This window comes from Symphalangus syndactylus, chromosome 9, assembly GCF_028878055.3.
Source record: "Symphalangus syndactylus isolate Jambi chromosome 9, NHGRI_mSymSyn1-v2.1_pri, whole genome shotgun sequence".
Classification (NCBI taxonomy): domain Eukaryota; kingdom Metazoa; phylum Chordata; class Mammalia; order Primates; family Hylobatidae; genus Symphalangus; species Symphalangus syndactylus.
This window is the reverse complement of record NC_072431.2, coordinates 59,480,539-59,502,708: the sequence shown is the minus strand read 5'-3', so window position 1 is coordinate 59,502,708 and position 22,170 is coordinate 59,480,539. Positions and strand designations below refer to the sequence as shown.

At 49.9% G+C, this 22,170-nt stretch overlaps 1 protein-coding gene across 2 annotated transcripts; it reads right to left on the bottom strand.

Moving 5' to 3' along the window:
- Positions 1 to 454: 454 nt before the first annotated feature.
- On the bottom strand, positions 455 to 11,322 carry TRIM56 (tripartite motif containing 56). Of its 2 annotated transcripts, XM_063646306.1 has the most exons (4): positions 11,226 to 11,292; positions 10,819 to 11,031; positions 9,631 to 9,787; positions 455 to 9,486 (listed from the first exon to the last, which is right to left on the bottom strand). In XM_063646306.1, the coding sequence occupies exon 4, from the start codon at positions 9,483 to 9,485 to the stop codon at positions 7,218 to 7,220; it is 2,268 nt and encodes a 755-aa protein (XP_063502376.1). In that variant the 5' UTR covers position 9,486; positions 9,631 to 9,787; positions 10,819 to 11,031; positions 11,226 to 11,292; the 3' UTR covers positions 455 to 7,217. The 2 variants fall into 2 exon arrangements, with proteins under 2 accessions (XP_063502376.1, XP_055148644.1); XM_055292669.2 differs by lacking the exon at positions 10,819 to 11,031 and having other exon boundaries at positions 11,226 to 11,322.
- Between the last annotated feature and the right edge of the window lie 10,848 nt (positions 11,323 to 22,170).

The following is a 22,170-nucleotide window of genomic DNA, read 5'->3' as shown; positions in this document are numbered from 1 at the left end:
TGCATGCTTCTGCAATGTCCCCAAGGAATCTGTGTGGCCACCCTGGGACCTACCTACCATTGGGTGGCTTTGATGACCTGATTTCCTTCACTATCTGGGCCTGGTTGTTAAAGATTCCCCGTATCCAGCTGGGCGCGGCAGCTCACGCCTGTAATCCCAGCACTTTGGGAGGCTGAGGCGGGCGGATCACTTGAGGTCAGGAGTTCGAGACCAGCCTGGTCAACATGGTGAAACCCCCTCTCTACCAAAAATACAAAAATTAGCCGGGTGTGTTGGCACGTGCTTATAATCCCAGCTACTTGAGAGGTTGAGGCAGGAGAATCGCTTGAACCTGGGAGGTGGAGGTTGTAGTGAGCCGAGATCGTGCCACTGCACTCCAGCCTGGATGACAAGAGCGAAACTCCATCTCAAAAAAAAAAGATTCCCCGTATCCATAAACCCTTCTGAGAAAAGGTTCCAATTTTTCAAAATAACTTTATTAAGAAACAGAAGAAAGATACAAAATTCCCATCTGAGAAAGGTTCCCATTTTTCAAAAGAACTTTATTAAGAAACAGGAAAGATACAAAATCCATAACCAAAGGAATTGAAGAGTTTACAGCACACTGGGTTTACCCCATGGCAACGTAGAGAAAAGGGCTTGGCTGGCGCTCAGTCACTAGGCACTGACGCCCTGATTCCTCATCTTCAACCCAGTGTCTCTTGGTCGCTAAGCCAACCAGTTCCAACTTTCTCTGCAGACAAGTCAGGCTGCCCTCCCAAACCTTCCAAAACCTCCTTCCTAATCTCTTTATATACAGGCCCTCTTCTATCTGGTCCGTAAGATTTCTCACCCAGCACCTCAGGTGAGATCTTGTCTGATGTTGCTGTACTTTGTACACTGCTCCAATCACAGGAGTCTGCAGTTTCTAGAAAATCTATTTTTGCTCCTGTCCTAATCCATTTCATAAACTGCATTCACAATCCAGTTGGGTAGTCTAATTTTGCTACCTTCGGTCAAGTTACCTACTTTCCCAAGTCTGGATCTGAACTTGGTCTTTCTCCTGCTAACAACGTCTTCCTGGGTACTCTCTCTGGCAGTTCTCTGCCCCAGCTCATCCAAGACCTTCTCCCCAATACAGAAGTCCACACCCCTTTCCAATCTCCCACTTAATTTATGGGATAGCCCTAGTTCTCTGCTTACCTTTCAAGGAGAGACAATCAGAGACCTTGATCTTGGCACTCACCTGTCCAACCCTGCCCAGCTTAGGTCACCAACCTCATCAATTTCCTTGCAAAACTTTTGACTTCTGCCTTGGACTTTCGCCCCTTAGAATTTTATTTCTGCAGATTTAGAATATGGCATTGCTTTATAGATACCGTAATAATAAGGCTATAATGGAAGGAGAGCTACTCCCTTTCCAAATGATATTTTCTCTAAACTCTCAAAAGATTGGGCCGCTCTTGCCACTTTTCACTTTTTCTAAATGTCTACAGTTATGGGTCCTTAACTAATATGGTCTGATTCTTAGCTGGCTTTTAGGAATGGCATTACATTTCAGCAAGCTGGCCATTGGTCCTTTCTATTCCTGAAGTCACTGTTGTGACTTCAGATAAGGCTTCTTGAAGTAACTGCTGGAAAGCAAAACAAAATGGTCTCCTCTAAAGGAGAAGCTGATTTGCAGGAAGCTCTACTCGGGTGTTCCAGAGCTTTCACTCACAACACATGTACCTAATATCCTCATACACGCTTATGCTGATGGAGGGGTATCAGGTGGGTACAAGTCAGTTGAACCTTTTCCTAACCGATACCTTGGATTTGAGCTTTATGGTGTCCGAAATACTGCTCTACATTTCTCATCCAGTCCTCACAGCAGCTTTGTGAAGTGGGCATGTGGATGTCATTATCCCAATGTTACTGATGTACAAACTGAGGCTCAGAGAGGTTAAGGCACTAGACCAAGATCACACAGCTGTTTAGTACAGAGTCAGCACTCAACCCGGGTGTCTGCTCCCTCATTCTCTTCCCATTTCTTGACACCAAGAATACAAAAGAGGTTTTCTACTTCCCTCTTCCCTACCCAAACAGGATTTTCTTTTCACTGGTCCATCCATGCACAACCTAGTCAGTTCCGAACAGGAAAAGGAACAGTCTATCAAGTTAATTGTCACAATCCCAGGTGTGGTGCAGTGGGCTGGGGTGAAACATTTTGCTGTATCTTTCATGATGTTCCTGATTTCTCTTTTTTTTTTTTCTTTTTGAGACAGGGTCTCACTCTGTTGCCCAGGCTGGAGTGCAGTGGTACGATCTCAGCTCACTGCAACCTCTGCCTCCCGGGCTCAAGCGATTCTCCCACCTCAGCCTCCTGAGTAGCTGGGATTACAGGCATGCGCCACCACGCCTGGCTAATTTTTGTATTTTTAGTAGAGACGAGGGTTTCTACTAAACCATGTTGGCCAGGTTTGTCTAGAACTCCTGACTTCAGGTCATCCACCCGCCTCAGCCTCCCTAAGTGCTGGGATTACAAGCATGTTCCTGGTCTTTGTATCTGCGATATAACTGGGAACTCTGCCTTAGTCCTGAGCAGGGCTTTCTATCAGGTCCCCAGGCCACTCAGTTACGGTGTTGGAGATTTTACCTCCAAATTATGCTCAATGCGACACTTCCCATCCATGTTTCTCACTTTTCCAGTGTCCTCTGCTGCTCCCACCCCCCTTACCTCTTTACGAAGAAAACTTAATATTTCCCTCCATCTTACAATGCCCTGTGGATTCTTACAGCTTCCCTAGAAGCCACTTGGCGTCCCCATCTCTAGGGCGCCTGTGGGACTATCTTCTTGCAGCCAGGTGACATTTCATTTCTGAAGGTCTCTATTCTTGTTTTGCCCCCTGGGTGGGCCACGTGGCTAGAATCATTTCACCAGCCAGGACCGCTGCCCATGGCTCCCACGCAACCCCGGAGAGCTGCTGTTTCCACCCCAAGGTGTGCGATCCCCTACAGTACACGGTTCCCAGTTACCCCCTCCACATGCACAGAAGCGGGACGCCCCGATCTCATCTCTCCCTCTTCTTTTTTCCCCCCTTAGGAAACCAGGTCTCGCTCTGTCACTCAGGCTGGAGTGCAGTGGCACAATCAGAGCTCACTGCAGCCTTGAACTCCTGGGCTCAAGCAATCTTCTGCCTCAGCCTCCCGAGCAGCTGGGACTACGGGTGCATGCCACCACCTCTGGCTAATTTTTAAAATTTTTTGTAGAGATGGGGGTCTTGCTATGTTGCCCAGCCTAGTCTTGAACTCCTGGCCTCAAGTCATTCTCCTGCCTTGGCCACTCAAAGTGCTGAGATAACAGGAGTGACCACTGCACCTGGCTCAGTCTCATTTTTTTTTTTTTTTTTTGGACGCGGAGCCCAGCCTTGGGAGGCAGATGCTGAACCGTGTCCACAGTGCCCCCTACTGGAGATTCCCCACAAGCCGAGGTTTTGGAGGTGGGAAAGCTTTGGAGAGTCATACCATTGTCTCATCCCTGTCTAGATATTAATTCACTTCACAGACATTCACTGAGCACCTACTATGAGCTATCACAGTGCTGGCTCTGCAGACAGAGCTGCAATGAAGACAGACACCGTTCCCCCTCCCCCTCCCCCTGCCCCCATGTAGCTGATCCCTATTCTAGTTGGTCCCGTAGAAACTCCACTTGGTTTCCAGTTGGTCTGAGTTATTTGGTGAACTCAACAAAGCTTCCCCCGCCTTCCAGACACTCCACGATAATTTGATCACCTGGCAGGGGGGACCCCGACCTTTGCAAACCTTCCCAGAGCGGTTCCTTGGTCTGCCACCCTGCCCCATCCTCCCTGGCTCCTGCCTCTTCTCTCATAGGGCAATCTCATTCGTTCTGACACCTTCATTCTCAAACGCAGTAGTTATTGAGTATTACTTATAAAGGTGTATTTCCTTGAAGCAAATAATCAAGCATGTATGTTATGTAATGGATAATAAAAACTGAAGTAGAAATGTACACGTATGAATAATAGCACAAAATAATGAAAAACAAACAAAAAATGAAACAAAAAAACCCAATCTCCCAAATTAATGACTATTTACAAATTCTGAACCTATTTCTACTCAGTAATTATTTAGACAGATGTTTCCCTTGTTACTATTTGATCATAATTCCTGATTCTCCGTTTTTGAGGAGTATGACTGTATCACGTAACTATTTCTTCTCAATAATTTTCATAGTTGTCATACACAAAGAAAGGCTCATTCCCCTAATAAACCACAATCTAGTTAGCTGTCACCCTGCAGCTGAACAGTTTCCAGTTCTTGACTGTAATATGCAGAGCAGCCTCAAATGTCTGTATGCAAATATTTTTTCTCTTACATTATTTTCCCGGAATGTATTCCCCAAAGTGAGACAACTGATTCTTATAATCATTTTTGTCATTCTTGCAAAGTCTTGCCAAATTATTCTCCAGGAAGCATCATTTTTATAGTGCCAGGAGTCTATTTCTCCACAAGATTTCTCACCCATTTATTTAACATTCATTTTTGACCAATGCAAATGGATTTAATTAATTAATTATTTATTTTTTGAGACGGAGTCTTACTGTGACACCCAGGCTGGAGTGCAATGGTGTGAACTCGGCTCACTGCAACCTCTGCCTCCCAGGTTCAAGCGATTCTCCTGCCTCAGCCTCCCGAGTAGCTGGAATTACAGGCATGCGCCATCATGCCCGGCTGTTTTCGGTATCTTTAGTAGAGACAGGGTTTCGCCATATTGGCCAGGGTGGTCTCAAACTCCTGGCCTCAACCGATCTGCCTGCCTTGGCCTCCCAAAGTTCTGGGATCACAGGCGTGAGCCACCGCATCCAGCCTTTCTTTTTTTAAAAAAAAATTATTATTTTTCATTTTACTAGTCCTTGCCTGCATACATTTCCTCCAGGGTACAGAGCTTATGTGCTTCTTTGACCAAATACTGTTCTAGTCACTGCATGTATTAGAGACCGAGGTTTTCCTCGTCAAATCAATTCTACACGGTTTTCCCATCTTCTTGGTTTTCTTTCTTTCTTTTCTTTTTTTTTTTTTTTTTTTGAGATGGAGTTTCGTTCTTGTTACCCAGGCTGGAGTGCAATGGTGCCACCTCAGCTCACTGCAACCTCCTCCTCCTGGGTTCAAATGATTCTCCTGCCTCAGCCTCCCAAGTAGCTGGAATTACAGACGCCTGCTCCCACGCCTAGCTAAGTTTTGTATTTTTAGTAGAGATGGGGTTTCTCCATGTTGGCCAGGCTGGTCTCGAACTCCTGACCTCAGGTGATCCACCCACCCCAGCCTCCCAGAGTGCTGGGATTACAGGCGTGAGTCACTGTGCCTGGCCCTTGGTTTTCTTATAATCTTCATTATTATTTGCTGTGCCTACCTTTGTAATTTTTAGATAATGGAATATGTCTGCCTGGACTTTGATGATGTCCCGCATTGTTTCAATAAACAAGAAATGGTTTTTCCCAGAAAGGGATTTTCTTTTCCCTCTACCTATGCCCTGCACATTCCATCTGGACTTGTTCAAAATCCCGCTGGTTCCCACGAATGCTCCACTGTCCACAGTCCCCACATTAAGACCCCCTTCTGCCATCTCTCAACAGCCCCTGGCTAAAAACATTCTCCAAGCCTACTTGCCTCCTCAATTCCACCACTGCTACCACTTATGAAAAGGTCCGGTGGTCACAGCCCACCTCCGACGGGTTCCTCCCTTCTGGTTTGACGCCTCTACCCATCGCAGCCCCATTGCACCTTCCAGGTTTTCTTAGCACCTCCGAGTTCCACTTGGCCGCAGGCTTTAGCTGTTTCCCCAGCAATAGTGGCCCACAGAGGACAAATTCCTTCACCCCCTAGTTTAGCCAAGTCAAGGCCAACATATCTCAAAGGAATTTTGCTGGAAAATGAAGAGAAGGCAACACATAGACCCTGGGAAATGGAAAGACACCGAAACAGAAGCGTTGGAGCCTAGAGATTTTTCTGTCCTATGTACCTCTTCCCTCAGACTGGCTCCGTGGCTGCGTGGAGGGCTCCCCTGCTCTGATACTCATAACTTGTTATTTATTTATTTATTTATTTATTAACACTTGATCTTAGCTGAGAAGTGATGGATAACCTGCTTTTTCTGTTGTTTCTGGTTTTTTTTTTTTTCGAGACGGGGTCTGGAATGCAGTGGTGTGATCACAGCTCACTGCAGCCTCAAACTCCTGGGCTCAAGGGATCCTCCCACCTCAGCCTCCTGAGTAGCTAGGTTGAAAGGCATATGCTACTACACGCAGCTAATTTTTAAAATTTTTAATCTTTTGTAGAGATGGGGTCTCGCTATGTTGCCCAGGCTGGTCTCAAACTCCTGCCCTCAAGCGATCCTCCTGCCACGGACTCCCAAAGTGCTGGGATTACAGGCATGAGCCACTGCGCCTGGCAGAGCCTGTTGTTTTTTGTTTGTTTGTTTGTTTGTTTTTTAATACTTAATCTTAGCCAAAAGGCTGAGAAGTGATGGAGAACGTGGATTTTTGGACATGAATTCTGTTGGGTTTGGTTCTCCAGTAGCCTATTCTCTTCGCAGCCTTTGAGCCTAACACCTCTCTGGCCCCAGCTGCTGTCTGCACTTGCAGACCCTCCCACAAGCCCACCCTGTACTACTGCCGGGGGATGCCGTGATCATAGGAGCATCCTGCCTGTGGCTGGCAGAAGAGGCCATTCACTGCCCATTCGAAATCTCAGGTCTCCTGTGACTCCGTAGGACCCTGTGCCCGTCCAAGGGGGGCCAGGGTCTCAGCTCTGTTCCCCAATGCACACGCCTGACCCACCCTGGGCCCTTCTTGGCCCCAAGACTCTCCCTCGGCTACTCTATCAGGAATGGTTTTGAAGAATACAAATCAGGACAGGCTCACAAACCTCAGAAACCTAAACTATATAGCAGCGGCGGTGGTGGCAGCAGCCACTCACAAAAAGCAAGAGGCAGGTGAACTCCCAGCATCCCCTGCCACCCACCTGCCTCCTCTGCGTCTGAGAGTTAAGGTCACGCCCCCACCTTGGTCCCTATTCTCACACACTAGAAGACGGGTTAGCAGTTTGGCACTCCGTGTTGATAAGTTGCCAACCCCTGCCCTTCAGGAAAATGTCCTTGGCCGCCACCTCCCACGGACAGATCTGCCTCCTTCCTGCCCTCTCCCTCCCCCCTTCCTCCCACCCTAGTCCTAGCCCCTTTAACTGTCGGGAGAACGGACCCGAAAGACGTGGATGGTCCCGTTACTGAGGGACACGACCAGGTACCTGCCATCCACCATGGTGGTAACCCGGGGCTTTTCCAGGCCGTGGTAGGCTGTCAGGAAGTCTCCAAGGAGGGACCCCTTCGGGTCCAGGATCACCACCTTGTTGACTTCTCGAAGGGTCAGGAAGATGTAGCCCTTCTTATCCACAGACACGGAGCCCGGCTGGCAGCCATGCAGGCCTGGCCCCTTGTACTCCCCAACCACCTGGCCCAGCCCATCACAGATTACCACACTATTCTGCTGCCAATCCGACCCCACGAAATGCCCCTGGGGGCTGGTGGTTAGAAACACCAGCGCCCGCAGGCCCCGGCTGGCCTTGCCCCCAGGAATGAACCGGGTGGCCAGGCTGCCTTCCATATTGTACACTTCCACGTGGCCCGCTACGCTGACGGCCACGCGGTCCCCGCTTGGCAGTGCCGCCACCGCGTGGCTGGCCTGGGAAAGGCTCAGGGCCCTGCGCCACTGCACCTCGCCGTCGGGGTCGATGAGATAGAGCCGTGCGCCAGCGGAGAAGGCCACGGCGCTCTGCAGGGCGGCCACGCTGCAAGGGGAGCAGCCCTCAGGGACTGGCACGGTGCCCTTGTAGTCGCCGTTGAGGGAGAAGCGTTTCAGTGCCCGGTTCTGCTCATCTGCCACCAGGATCTCCCGGGGACCGAAGGGACAGAGCCCGGTGATCCTGGGGGACCGCTTGTCTCCAGGCATCCGCGTGGGGAAACTGCAGGAAAAGATGGGTCTGGGGAGGAGGCCAGAGCCGTCCAGGTTCGGCCCCAGGGCTGGGCTGGGCTCCCGGGAAATTGACTTGAGCCTGCCTTTGAACTTTTTCTTCTTGTTGGGTCTGCCACCCCTGTGGGGCTGGGGTCCTCCATCCTCGTGGGGTATCTGCGCCCTGTCCTCCTCTAAGGTCTGGGCTCCCTCTTCTCGGGTTGTCTGGGCTTTTTCCTCTTTGGGGGTATGGGCTCCGTCTCTGGCCTGGGGCTGGACTCCACCCTGCCGCTCCGTCTTCGGCGCATCCTCCCTCAGGCTCTGGCTCTCCTCACCTCCCTGGATACCAGCTCCGTCTTTCCCACCATCCTTCTGGGGCTGCTGCTCCTCAAAGGACAGCCGAAGAAGGTGGCAGTTCTTGTCCAGGAGCCCAGGATGGAGCTCCAGCTGTGGGAGCAGGCAGGGGACTGGGCCCGGTGCCCAGGGGCAGCCCTGCAGCTGCCTGAGCCGCTGCGCGATCGCCCCTTCCAGGGAGAGGATCTCGGCCTCTCGCCCCAGGCTGAGTACCCGGCGGGCAAAGGCGGCTGCCGCCCTGGCCACCTGCTCCCGGCCCTCGAGTTCCGCCAGCCTCTCCCGAGCAGCTTCTTCGGCAGCCTCCACGTGGGCTCGTAGCTGCCCCAGCACCTCCTGCTTCTGGGCCAGCAGGGCTCGGAGGACGCCCTCAGCCGCCTCCTCCACCTGAGTCCCCACCCGGGCCGCCTGCTCCCGCAGCCGGGCTAGCGCCTCCTTCTCCACCCTCCGCGCCGCCTCCAGCTCCACCAGGTTATTGTCCACACCTGCCAGCAGTCCCTCCAGGCCTGGCCTCCGGGCACGCACAGCCTCGGCCAGAGGCAGGCAGGGGTGGTCCAGGTGGGGGTCTAGGCGGCACTCTCTGCACAGCAACTGCGAGCAGGGCTGGCACAGGAAGCGCAGTGCCTCCCCGGGGTGCTGGGGACACTGGGCCGCTTGGCGCTCCCGGGCCTCCTCATCATACCACCCCGCCCTGTAGCCCACCAGGTCCACCACGCGGTGGGTGTGGGTCTGGCGGGTGCAGCGGTGCCCGTCGGCACAGGCCTGGCACAAGTCGTCGGCACAGTCCAGGCACCGGGCGGTGGCCGGCCCCCCGGCGCTGGTGCCACCCACCAGGGGACACAGGGCACAGGCTGGCTTCCCAGCACGCAGGTCTCCACAGGCCCGGGCCTTCACCAGGTCCAGCAGCCCATTGACGAAGAAGTTGGTCTTGAAGGCAGCCACACCCTCGGGCGGCACAGGCACTGTCTCCCGGCACTCAGGGCAGCGGACGCGGCCGCCATCCGCCAGCTGGGCCAGGCAGTCCTGGCAGTAGGTATGCAGGCAGGGCAGTGTCTTGGGTGCCCGCAGCTGCTCCAGGCAGATTTTACAGGCCAGGAAGTCGCTGCTCAGGGCCTCTAGGAGGGAGGGTGAGGACCCGTGGGAAACCATGCTGCAGGCAGAGGAATCAGGATCAGCGTTGAGAACGCACCTTCACCAGCTCACCCTCTAGCTTCTACCGCCCGTCCTCAAGCCCCACGGGATCCCCAGGGTTAGGGGCTGACCCAAATGGCCGGGAAGGAACCTGAGGTCTCACCTGAATGGCCAGGAACTTCCTTCTAGTCTTCTGAGGCCTTGGGCCACTTGCTCTTGAGCTAAGGAGCTGCCCTCCTCCTCCTCCTCTTCCTCCTCCTCCACTTCCGTGTGCACATCCAGCAAACGTAAAAGTGTCAATGCTACTTGTTGGGTCAGACCTGTGAGAAATGACAAGACCAGGAGTCCCTGACCTTAGCTAATAATCTAATCCTCAGTGTTCCCAGTCCACAGGCCTTGTGGCAAATGTGGTGCAAGCCCTCCTGTGTGCACAGGTACCGGGGTCCTGCTGTATAGGGTGCCAGGGTGCGAGGAGCAGGCAGTAAGGACACAGACGGGGATCCCAGTGGGCAGAGATGCCTAGGTCCTGCCAGTTGGGGTAGGATCTTGCAGTAGTTTAGGGGGCTTTAATCCTCCAAGCCCCATACACCTGCCTTCTTTTTATTTTATTTTACTTTTTAGCAATAGGGTAACCCTCTGTCACCCAGGCTGGAGTGCAGTGGCGCGATCATAGTTCACTGCAGCCTCAGACTCCTAGACTCAAGTCTTTTGAGTAGCTGGGAGTACAGGCATGTGCCACCACGCCCAGCCTTTTTTTTTTTTCTTGAGACAGAGTCTCACTCTGTTGCCCAGGCTGGAGTGCAGTGGTGTGATCTTGGCTCACTGCAACCTCCACCTGCCAGGTTCAAGTGATTCTCCTGCCTCAGCCTCCCAAGTAGCTGTGATTACAGGTGTGCACCATCACACCCATCTAATTTTTGTATGTTTAGTAGAAGTGGAGTTTTGCCCTATTGGCCAGGCTGGTCTTGAACTCCTGACCTCAGGTGATCCGCCCTCCTCGGTCTCCCAAAGTGCTGGGATTATAAGCGTGAGCCACCATGCCCAGGGGCCCAGCCCATTTTTTAAAAATTGCTACTTTTTATAGAGATGGGGTCTTGCTATGTTGCCCAGGCTGGTCTCCAACTCCTGGCCTCAGGTGATCCTCCCATCCCGGCCTCCCCAAAGCATTAGGATTACAGGCATGAGCCACTGTGCCCTCCTGGCCTTACACCTGTCTTCTGCTAGACCTGGGGCAGCATCGTGGGTGGTGGAGGCCCCACTTCCTACATCGAGCAGTTTCTAAAGCAGATTCTGGAGTGGGCAGAAAAAACGCCTAGGGGAAGGGCTGGTCCCCTTCCCGCTGCTGGCTCACCCTCCGATAGACTTGGCCTTGGCTTATCTCCTGGAGTCCCGTTCTTTTAGCTTTTCCTGCTGAATGCATTCCAGAAACCTCTGGAGGGAGGGAGTCCTGAGCTCCTGGCACAGTGGCTGAGACCTACTTGTTGGGCAGACTTGGTGGAATGTCCCCTTTTCTGGAGCTGGGAGGAGACCTCAGAGAGTGGGACGGGGTCTTTCTTGTGGGGACCTGTGGCCACGGAGCGGGAGGGAGGCCAGTGCAGTTTCTCGCCTGCCCTCTCCTCCTGCCTTCCGGGTGCCTCTTCGCCCCCCCCCGCCCCGCTTTCCCTCCCTTCCTCCTCCTCCCGCGCTCTCTCTCCACTCCCTTCCCCCTACTCCCTCCGCTCGGTCCTTCCTGTAGCTGTGCCGCCCCCCACCCCTTACCTAGCCAGAGCTGATCTTGGCCTTTAGGATGGCGAGGGGGCCTGGGGCCTGGAGGCCGCTGTTGCTGGGTGCCTGGAAAAGAAACAAAACTGAAACTAATTGTACTTGTGGTGCAACTTCCGTCCCAGCCAGGGACACACCGACTCGCCTCTCACAGCCTCAGGCCCCGCCTTCTTCCCCACCCGGCCCTGTCCTCTCCCTCCGAGGCCCCCACCCCGGCAGGCAGCGGGCAGGCTTGGGCTGGAGTCCACCAGCCAGGTCGGCCTGTCAGTCCAGCCTCAGGGCTAAGTGTGTGTATGTCACAAACAGGGAACTACCTGAGGGCGGGTTCTCTGAGTAGAGGGTGGAGGGTCACAGGGTTTATTTGTGGGAAGAAATGAGAGCTCATCTGTGATTCAGAGACCAGGGTAACTAGACGCATGGCCTCAGGCCGGGTCTGCAGATTTGCTAACACCCCAGGCAGGCAGGTGCCTGCAAAGCCTCAAGTGAGGGCTTTCATTCCATAAACCTTTGCTGAGCTGTAGGAGAGGCTGTAGGGGATCAGGTAAGGAGCCTCATGCTGAGGGAACAGCACAGGCTTCCTGGAGGAGGCATCAATGAGATGAGTTTAAAGAAGGTGGGAGGATTGCTTGAGCTCAGGAGTTCAAGACCAGCCTGGGCAATATGGTGAGACCCAGTCTCCATAAAAAATTCAAAAACTAGCCGTGCATGGTAGCGCATACCTGTAGTCCCAGATACTCAGGGGGCTGAGGCAGGAGAATCACTTGAGCCTGGGAGGTCGAGGCTGCAGTGAGCCATGATAGTGCCACTGCACTCCAGCCTGGATGACAGAGCAAGACCCTATCTAAAAAATAAAACAATAAGAGAGCATAGAGGGCTGGAGAACACTGAGAAGAATGTTCGTTCCTGTTCCGGGTACTGGGAGCAACAAGGGTGCATCCCCGTTTAGGATGATGTGTGTGGAGAGGATACGAGAGTGTTGGCAGAGAAGCCTGCATTTTATCAAAAAAGACAAAAGAATCATTGCAGGAGATTTCCCTCAACATTTCATGAAAAAATAATTTTTATTTTGAGACGAAGCCTCACTCTCGCCCAGGCTGGAGTGCAGTGGTGTGATCTCAGCTCACAGCAACCTCCGCCTCCCGGGTTCAAGCGATTCTCCTGCCTCAGCCTCCCAAGTAGCTGGGATTACAGGCGCCCGGCACCACGCCCGGCTAATTTTTGTATTTTTCGTAGAGACGGGGTTTCACTATGTTGGCCAGGCTGGTCTCGAACTTCTGACCTCAAGTGATCCACCCGCCTTGGCATCCCAAAGTGCTGGGATTACAGGCATGAGCCACCATGCCCAGCCCCATTTTATGAAAAATTCAAAGCACAAAGAAGTTGAAAGAATTGTAGTGGGCCGGGCGCAGTGGCTCACGCCTGTAATCCCAGCACTTTGGGAGGATCACTTGAGGCTAGGAGTTCGAGACCAGCCTACCCAACGTGGCAAAACCTCGTTTCTACTAAAACAAAACAAAACAAAACAAAAACTTAGCCTTCCTAGCTACTTGGGAGGCTGAGGCAGGAGAACCGCTTAAACCTGGGAGGCAGAGGTTGCAGTGAGCCTAGATCGCACCATTGCACTCCAGCCTGGGCAACAGAGTGAGACTCCGTCTCAAAAAATATATATATTAGCTACCTGGTGGCTCACACCTGAAGTCCCAGCTATTCAGGAGGCTGAAGCAGGAGGTTCGCTTGAGCCCAGGAATTCAAGGCTGTATGTGCCATGATCATGCCACTGCACTCCAGCCTGGGTGACAGATCAAGACTATCTCTACAAAAAAAAAAAAATTAAAATTAAAATTAAATTTCCTGTTGTGAATCTCGTAAGGTCTTAATATAATGGTCAAGGAAGGCCATTATAAGGCCTCCAGCAAGGAAGTTTGGACTTTGTCCTATAGGTATTGGAGGGGGTGGCCAGCACAGACATTTGTTTGTTTGTTTTTTGTTTGTTTGTTTGTAGAAATGGGGTCTTTCTATGTTGCCTAGGCTAGTCCTGGGATTATAGGCATGAGCTACCAGGCCCGGCCCCCAGCAGAGGTTTTTAATCCTAAATTATAATGTAGATACTATAATATAGATACTTTAAAACACTCATATCATCATTGTAACACAATTAACTATTTCTTTCCTGTGTGTATGTCCTTTGGTCTCTGTCCATATTTTACATAATTATATTTACAGGGTACATCTACATTTTGTCTATAAAACTTAGCCCTATACCAACTGGTAAACAAAATTATGAGGCCAGGTGTGGTGGCCCATGCTTGCAATCCCAGCACTTTGGGAGGCCAAGGTGGGAGGATTGCTCTAGTTCAGGAGTTTGAGACCCGCCTGGGTAACATACTGAGACTCCCCCATCTCTATGGAAAAAATAAAAAATTAGAAAGAGGGCGCAAGTTCTCAGGATCTCCCAGGGCTGTGTCACAAGTCATTAGAAAAAAAAATAATGTGCCTATAGTTCCAGCTACTTGGGAGGCTGAGGTGGGAGGATCGCTTGAGTCCCAGAGTCCAAGACCAGCCTGGGTTAACACTGAGGCAGAAATTTAAAAATAATAGTAATAATAAGTACTGCATTCATTCACTCCAAGAAAAGTAAAAGCCAAGGCCCAGAATGTGGGAAGGTAAGGGTTATAAAGAAAAGAAGAATGAATTTTCCTGTGCCCAACAAGCTCACTTCAAGGACAGTTATAAGATAACGCTGTTTGAGAAGTCGAAACCAAAGGAATAGGCTCCAGACAGTCCCCTCCGGAGCAAAGGTGAAGAAAAAAAAAAAAAAGGACAAATGTCTGTATTTAGCCAGTTCTTGTTTTTTCTTTCGATGCAGCTATAAGGCCACCAGCTATGCAAGGCCATGAATTATGCCAAGTCATCAGTTATGCTATAGATTGTGTGACCTGTCATTATATGATTAACTGTCTTTGTTTTGCTTCTATAAGTTTGCTTATAATAATCCTGCTCAGTCTTTGTTCAAGGCTCAGCTTTTTGGATGTGAATCCACTGAGCCAGCACACACCTTAAAATAAATATCCTCCTGTATTCACCCATACTGGTCTCTCTAGGCCTCTGCATCCCACAGCAACATAGAGAGATCTCATCTCTAAAAACAAACAGGCCAGGCGGTGGCTCACACCTGTAATTCCAGCAGTTTGGGAGGCCGAGGTGGGCAGATCACCTGAGGTCAGGAATTCGAGACCACCCTGGCCAACATGGCAGAACCTCATCTCTGCTAGAAATACAAAAATTAGCCAGGCGTGGTAGCATGCTCCTATAATCCCAGCTACTCGGGAGGTTGAGACAGGAGAATCACTTGAACCCAGGAGGCAGAGGTTGCAGTGAGTCAAGATTGCACCACTGTACTCCAGCCTGGGCAACAGAATGAGACTCTGTCTTAAATAATAATAATAATAATAACAAACAAACAAAATTATGGGAGGCTATTGTGTGGACTGAACTCCTACATTAGACTCCTGCCAACCAGACCAAACCAAAATGGAGTCACTCATGCTAAATGCCACATCATCAAACCGAGAGTTTGAGGAAGCAGACAGATTCCCAAACAGACCAGTTTTTCTTGAAAACAAGGGATTCCAGTCTACTTGAGTGAACATAATAAGGAAGTCCCCACTGCTTTAACCTTCCAAAAAAGCAACATGAAGTAACCTAAGGTTAACCAATTAGCTTGTTTTTCTATTCTTCTGTTTCCTTGTTCCTTCCTTACAAACTCACTGTTCTGCAGTTACAGTGTGAGATCTCAGCCTATTTCGTAGAAGGCAGGCGGCTCCCTTCGTGAATGGCAAAAGCCCACTAGATCTATAACTAGAATTGTTGTAATGTTGTCATTTGACAAAATATTTTCTTTTCTTTTTTTCTTTTTCTTTTTTTTTTTTTTTGACAAGATCTTGCTCTGTTGCCCAAGCTGGAGTGCAGTGGCTCGATCTCAGCTCACTGCAACCTCCTCCTCCCAGGCTCAAACAATTCTCCTGCCTTAGCCTCCCAGGTAGCTGGGACTACAGGCACATGCCACCATGCCCAGCTAATTTTTTAATTTTTTTGTAGAGATATTAAAAATTTTTTTTTTTTTTTTTTTTCACCGTGTTGGCCAGGCTGGTCTCAAACTGCTGAGCTCAGGTGATCTGCCTGCCTCATCCTCCCAAAGTGCTAGGATTACAGGCATGAGCCACCACGCCCAGCTGACAAAATATTTTCTAGGATTTTACATATTCTTTGTAGCTTTTAGAATTAATGGCTTCATAAATTATCTGCCGTAATTTACTTAACGATTTAGTAATATGCTAGTAAACTGTCTCCTCCTCTTAAAAAAAAAAACCCTGGGCCGGGTGCGGTGGCTCACGCCTGTAATCCCAGCACTTTGGGAGGCCAAGGCAGGTGGATCACAAGGTCAGGGGATGGAGACCATCCTGGCTAACACAGTGAAACTCCGTCTCTACTAAAAAATACAAAAAAATTAGCCGGGCGTGGTGGCAGATGCCTGTAGTCCCAGCCACTCAGGAGGCTGAGGCAAGAGAATGGCATGAACCCGGGAGGTGGAGCTTGCAGTGAGCCGAGATTGCGCCACTGCACTCCAGCCTGGGCGACACAGTGAGACTCTGTCTCAAAAAACAAACAAACAAAAATCATGCACACCACCACTGATTTAACAAGCAGCCCATAGAATTCTTTTTAAAATAATTTTTATTTACTATTATTTCGTATTGAAACAAGGTCTCGCTATGTTGGGCAGCATGGTCTTGAACTCCTGGCCTCAGATAGTCCTCCCGCGTCAGCCTCCCAAAGTGCTAAGCAATGAGCTCTCAAGGATCCAGTACCCTTTGGAAGCTTTCAGAATGTTCTTTGATCGCAGTGTTCGGAATTTCACAGTGAGTACATCTTGCCGGGCATGTAGTGGCTCTTTTAAATCTGCCAACATGGCTGCGCACAGTGGCTCATGCCTGTAATCTCAGCACTTTGTGGGGCCGAGTTGGGTGGATCACCTGAGGTCAGGAGTTCGAGACCAGCCTGGCCAACATGGTGAAACCTCGTCTCTACTAAAATACAAAATTAGCCGGGTGTGGTGGCGGGGTGTCGGTAATCCCAGCTACTCTGGAGGCTGAGGCGGGAGAATCCCTTGAGCCGGGGAAGTGGAGATTTCTGTGAGGCGAGATTGTGCCATTGCATTCATTGCACTCTAGCCTGGGCAACACAGTGAGACTCCATCTCAAAAAAAAAAAAAAAAATCTGCCAACATGAGCCTTGAGGTGTGGGAAATTCTCTTAAGGATTTTGTGGAAATTCTTTCCCCTACGTTTTCTCTGCTTCCTCCTCTGAGCTCTCACCCTTCAGAGTTGCGCCTCCTGAGTGATTCCTCTAATTTTATATTTTCTCTTCTCTTTTCTTTTTCCTGTTTCTTTTTTTTTTTTTTTTTTTTTTTTTTTTTTTGAGATGGAGTCTCGCTCTTGTTGCCCAGGCTGGAGTGCAATGGTGCGATCTTGGCTCACCGCAACCTCCGCCTCCCAGGTTCAAGCGATTCTCCTGCTTCAGCCTCCCGAGTAGCTGGGATTACAGGCACGTGCCACCAAGCCCAGCTGATTTTGTATTTTTAGTAGAGACGGGGTTTCTCCATGTTGGTCAGGCTGGTCTCACATTCCTGACCTCAGGTGATCCGCCCGCCTCGGCTTCCCAAAGTGCTGGGATTACAGGCATGAGCCACCAGCCGGGCCTTTTTTTTTTTTTTTTTTCTGCTTTCTGGATGACTTCCTTAATTAAAACCTTCCACCCCTTCTATTGTATCTTTCAAATCTGCCATGACGGTTTTTTGTTTGTTTGAGAGGGTCTCGTTCTGTCTCTCAGGCTGGAATGCAGTGGCTCAATCTCAGCTCACTGCAACCTCTGTATCCCTGGTTCAAGCAATTCTTCTGCCCCAGCCTCCCAAGTAGCTGGGAATACAGGCGCGTGCCACCACACCCAGGTAATTTTTGTATTTTTAGTAGACACGGGGTTTCACCATATTGGCCAGGCTGGTCTCGAATTCCTGACCTTGTGATCCGCCCACCTTGGCCTCCCAAAGTGCTGAGATTACAGGTGTGAGCCACCACGTCTGGCCTGAAGCCATAGTAATTGGAAAGTTTTAATTAAGGAAATCATCCAGAAAGCAGGAAAAAAAAAAAGGAAAGAAAGAAAAGAAAAAAATAGGAGTACAGTGACACGATCTAGGCTCACTGGAACCTCCAGCTCCAGGGTTCAAGAGAGTCTTCTTCCTCAGCCTCTTGGGTAGCTGGGACTACAGGCGCCCACCTGGCTAATTTTTGTATTTTTAGTGGAGATGGGTTTTCACCATGTTGGCCAGGCTGGTCTCGAACTCCTGACCTCAGCCTTGGCCTCCCAAAGTTCAGGGATTACAGGCGTGAGCCACTGCACCCAGCCAAAACAATAAAAAATATGTTTTAAAAATTGCATAGAACTACGCAGACACACACATACATGCACACACACATGAGTGCGTGTAAAAACTACTGCAATCTGAATAAGATCTGTAGTCCAGTTAATAGTATTGGACCAATGTCAATTTCTTTATTTTTATGTTGTACTGTATCAGACTGTGCTGGCAATCACTCGACTATGTACACTTGTCAAAACTCATTGAACTATATACTTAAATGGATGGTTTTTAGTTTATATAAATTATAGCCCAATGAAGCTAATTTTAAAATGTAAAATATTAGGCCAGGTATGGTGGCTTATGCCTGTAATCCAGCACTTTGAGAGGCCAAGGCAGGTGGATTACTTGAGGTCAGGAGTTTGAGACCAGCCTGGCCAAGATGGTGAAACCCTGTCTCTACAAAAATACAAAAATTAGTCAGGCCTGGTGGCGGGCACCTGTAATCCAGCTGATTGGGAGGCTGAGGCAGGAAAATCGCTTGAACTCGGGAGGTGGAGGTTGCAGTGAGCTGAGATCGTACCACTGCACTCTAGCCTGGGCTACAGAGTGAGACTCCATCTCAAAAAATAAATAAATAAATAAAATAAAATAAATAAAAATACAAAAATTAGCTGGGCACGGTGGTGCCTGCCTGTAGTCTGTTACTCTGGAGGCTAAGGCCCGAGAATTGCTTGAACCCTGGAGGCAGAAGTTGCAGTGAGCCAAGATCACGCCACTGTACCCTATCCCGGGCGACAGAGTGAGATTCTACATCAAAAAAAAAAAAAAAAAAAAAAAAGAAGAAGGAAAAAAAAGTAAAATTGTAATCCTAGGCCCATCCCTCTTCTCCCAGTGCCAAGGCCTCAGGATCGGATGTCTAGTGATAGCGAAACATGTGTGGCAGCCCAGGTAGTCTTTTTACCTTTTATCCTGTAAACCTTTCTGGCATTTGAAGCTGTGACCACTTCCTTCTGAAAACTCACGCCTCTCTAGGTCGACGCCTCCTCTTCCCCCTCCTCCTCTGCCCTGCTGGCTTCTCTTCCTCTGCCTGTTCCCCAATTGCTAGGCATACCTGTGCTCCCAGTGCCCGCAGCACCATCCACTCTGAACCATCTTTGCCATCCAGGCCCACCAGAGGGAGCTCTGTCCCCTGCTAACGCTGCCTGCTGGCTCTGGGCGATGGTCAATTACCCAGTCACCCATAAAAACCACCTTTCCTTCATCCAGTAAACCGTAATGTTGCCACGGCAACTACTGCCTTCCTTGTCTTTTCCTCCTTAGCCAATTCTGTGGACTAATTCTAGAATGACTCTTCCTGCGTGGTTACCCTCCCCATCAGTGTCCATAGCAGCTCTTATAAGACCCCATGACAATACCATGTCCCTGCATGTTCAGCTGTGCCAGGCAGCTAGAGAAGGGCAGGGACAGTGCATAGACCAGCAGGTAGAGCCTGGGGAGGTCCCTGTCAGCCTGCGGTTGCTCCTGCCAATCATCATAGGCCCTATGTGTCCCTTCTAGGCTGCCAGACCCAGGGGCCCATCCCCAGTTTCTGTTTTTTTGTTGTTGTTGTTGTTTTGTTTTGTTTTGTGAGACGGAGTCTTGCTCTGTCGCCCAGGCTGGAGTGCAGTGGCGTGATCGGCTCACTGTAACCTCCGCCTCCTAGATTCATGCATCTCCTGTCTCAGCTTCCTGAGTAGCTGGGATTACAGGCGCCCGCCACCACACTTGGCTAATTGTTGCATTTTTTAGTAGAGATGGGGTTTCACCATGTTGGCCAGGCTGGTCTTGAACTCCTTACCTCAGGTGATCCGCCCATCTCAGCCTCTCAAAGTGCTGGGTTATAGGCGTGAGCCACTGTGCCCGGCCCCCAGTTCCTGTTTATATCAGGAAAACTCCCTCAAAGATTCCATTTTCTCCTTTTACTACTCCTTCCACCAGGGTCTCAGATATAACATCTAAAGAAGCACCAAAAATGTTACTAATCAGCATACATTTTTTGTGGATATGTTAACAATTAATATTTTAATGCAATATTTAAAAAATAAAATTACAAAACGTCCATAATAAACATAATATCACAATTTTAAGTAAAGACAGGGTCAGTGTTACTGAGATTGCCTTTTGCCACTGGATCCTTCTTTTAGCATATTTTCCATCTTTTGTTCTTGTTCTTGTTTTTGTTTTTAGAGACAGGGTCTTGCTCTGTCACCCAGGCTGCAGTGCAGTGCTGTGACCATAGCTCACTGCAGCCTTAAACTCCCAGGCTCAAGCGATTTTCTCACTTCAGCCTCCTGAGTAGCTGGGATTACAGGCACATGCTGCCACAGCTGGCTAATTTTTTGTATTTTTAGTAAAGACGGGATTTCACCGTGTTCCCCGGGCTGATCTCAAACTCCTGAGCTCAGGCAATCCACTTGCCTCAGCCTCCCAAAGTGCTGGGATTACAGGAGTGAGCCACCGCGCCCGGCTATTTTATCTTTTGTAGAGATGGGGGGTCTCACTATGTTGCCCAGGCTGGTCTCAAACTCCTGGCCTCAAGTGATCCTCCCGCCTTGGCCTCTCAAAGTGCTGGGGTCACAGGAGAGACACAGTGCCCAGCCTATTTCCCATCTTAAAAACACAAGAGGCCGGGTGCAGTGGCTCACGCCTGTAATCCCAGCACTTTGGGAGGCTGAGGTGAGTGGATCACAAGGTCAGGGTTTCAAGACCAGCCTGGCCAACATGGGGAAACCCTGTCTCTACTAAAAATACAAAAATTAGCTGGGCGTGGTGGCGGGCACCTGTGATCTCAGCTACTCAGGAGGCTGAGGCAGGAGAATCGCTTGAGCCCGGGAGATGGAGATTGCAGTGAGCCGAGATCGCTCCACTGCACTCCATCCTGGGCAACAGAGTCAGACTCCATCTCAAAAATAAATAAATAAATAAAAATTAAAAAAAAAAAAAACACAAGAAAGCCAGTTCCCTGCTTGACCTTGCATGGCCCTGCCAGTGAACAATGTCTGCCTTTGTTCTCCTTTTTCTCTGGGACCCACTCCAGACAGGCTCTTATTCTCAACACTCCAGGGAAGCTGTGGACGAGGTCATCAATCACCTCCCCATTGTCTGTGCTCCTCTTATTCAACTGTAGTATTTGACAGAGGAAGTCACTTCCTCCTTGAAACTCTCTTCTCTTGTTATCTTGGCCTCTCATCTCCGTTGGTTCTCTTCCTACCCTCTGGCTATTCCTTCTCTGGGTTCTTGTACCATCCTGACCCTAAACATCAGCATGCGTTTAGACCTCCTCTCTGTCCACACTCCCTCCCTGAGGGATCCCATCCAGTCTTATGGCTTTAAATGACTGTCGTAGTCCATTTTGTGTTGCTATAAAAAAAAAAAAAATACCTGAGGCTGGGTGATTGATTGATTGAGATGGAGTCTCACTCTGTTGCCCAGGCTGGAGTGCAGTGATGTGATCTCGGCTCACTGCAACCTCCACCTCCCAGGTTCAAGTGATTCTCCTGCCTCAGCCTCCCGAGTAGCTGGGATTACAGGCACGTGCCACCATGTCCAGCTAATTTTTGTATTTTTAGTAGAGACGGAGTTTCACCATGTTGGCCACGCTAGTCTTGAACTCCTGACCGCAGGTGATCCACCCCCCCTCGGCCTCCCAAAGTGCTGGGATTACAGGCGTGAGTCACCTTGCTTGGTCAGAGGCTGGGTAATTTATAAAGAAAAAAGTTTTATTTGGCTCATGATTCTGATGGCTAGGAAGTTCAAAACTGGGCAGTTGTATCTGGTGAGGGCCTCTTTTGTAGAGATGAGGTCTCACTGTGTTGCCTAGGCTGGTCTCAAACTCCTGGGCTCAAACTATCCATCCACCTTGGCCTCCTAAAGTGTTGCTTCCAATTATGGAGGAAGGTGAAAGAGAGCTGGCGTGTGCAGAAATCACATCACGAGAGAAAAGGCAAGAGCAATGGGGGAGGGGTGCCAGGCTCTGTCTCACAACCCTGCTCTTGAACTCACTCACCTCCCACTCAGGGAAGACATTAATCTATTCATGACGGATCTGACCCAAGACCCAGACACCACCCATTAGGCCCCACCTCCAACACTAGGATCAAATTTCAACATGATGTCAGACGTGGTGGCTTAGGCCTGTAATTCCAGCACTTTGGGAGGCCATGGTGGATGGAAGTTTGATCCCAGGAGTTTGAGACCAGCCTAGGCAACACAGTGAGACCTCATCTCCACAAAAAATACAAAAATTAGCTGAGTGTGGTGGTGCATGCCTGTAGTCCTAGCTACTTGGGAGGCTGAGGTGGGAGGATCACTCAAGCCCAGGAGTTTGAGGCTGCACTGAGCCATGATCATGCCACTGCACTCCAGCCTGGGCAACAGAGCAAGACCCTGTTAAAAGAAAAAAAAAAAAAGCAAATCTCGACATGAGGTTTGGAGGCGCAAACACCTAAACCATAGCAATGATGTTATATCCATCCTTTATAGAATG

Bases quoted from the DNA above. Each gene is read 5' to 3' on its own strand.
- TRIM56 (XM_055292669.2), bottom strand. From the start codon at position 9,485: ATGGTTTCCCACGGGTCCTCACCCTCCCTCCTAGAGGCCCTGAGCAGC.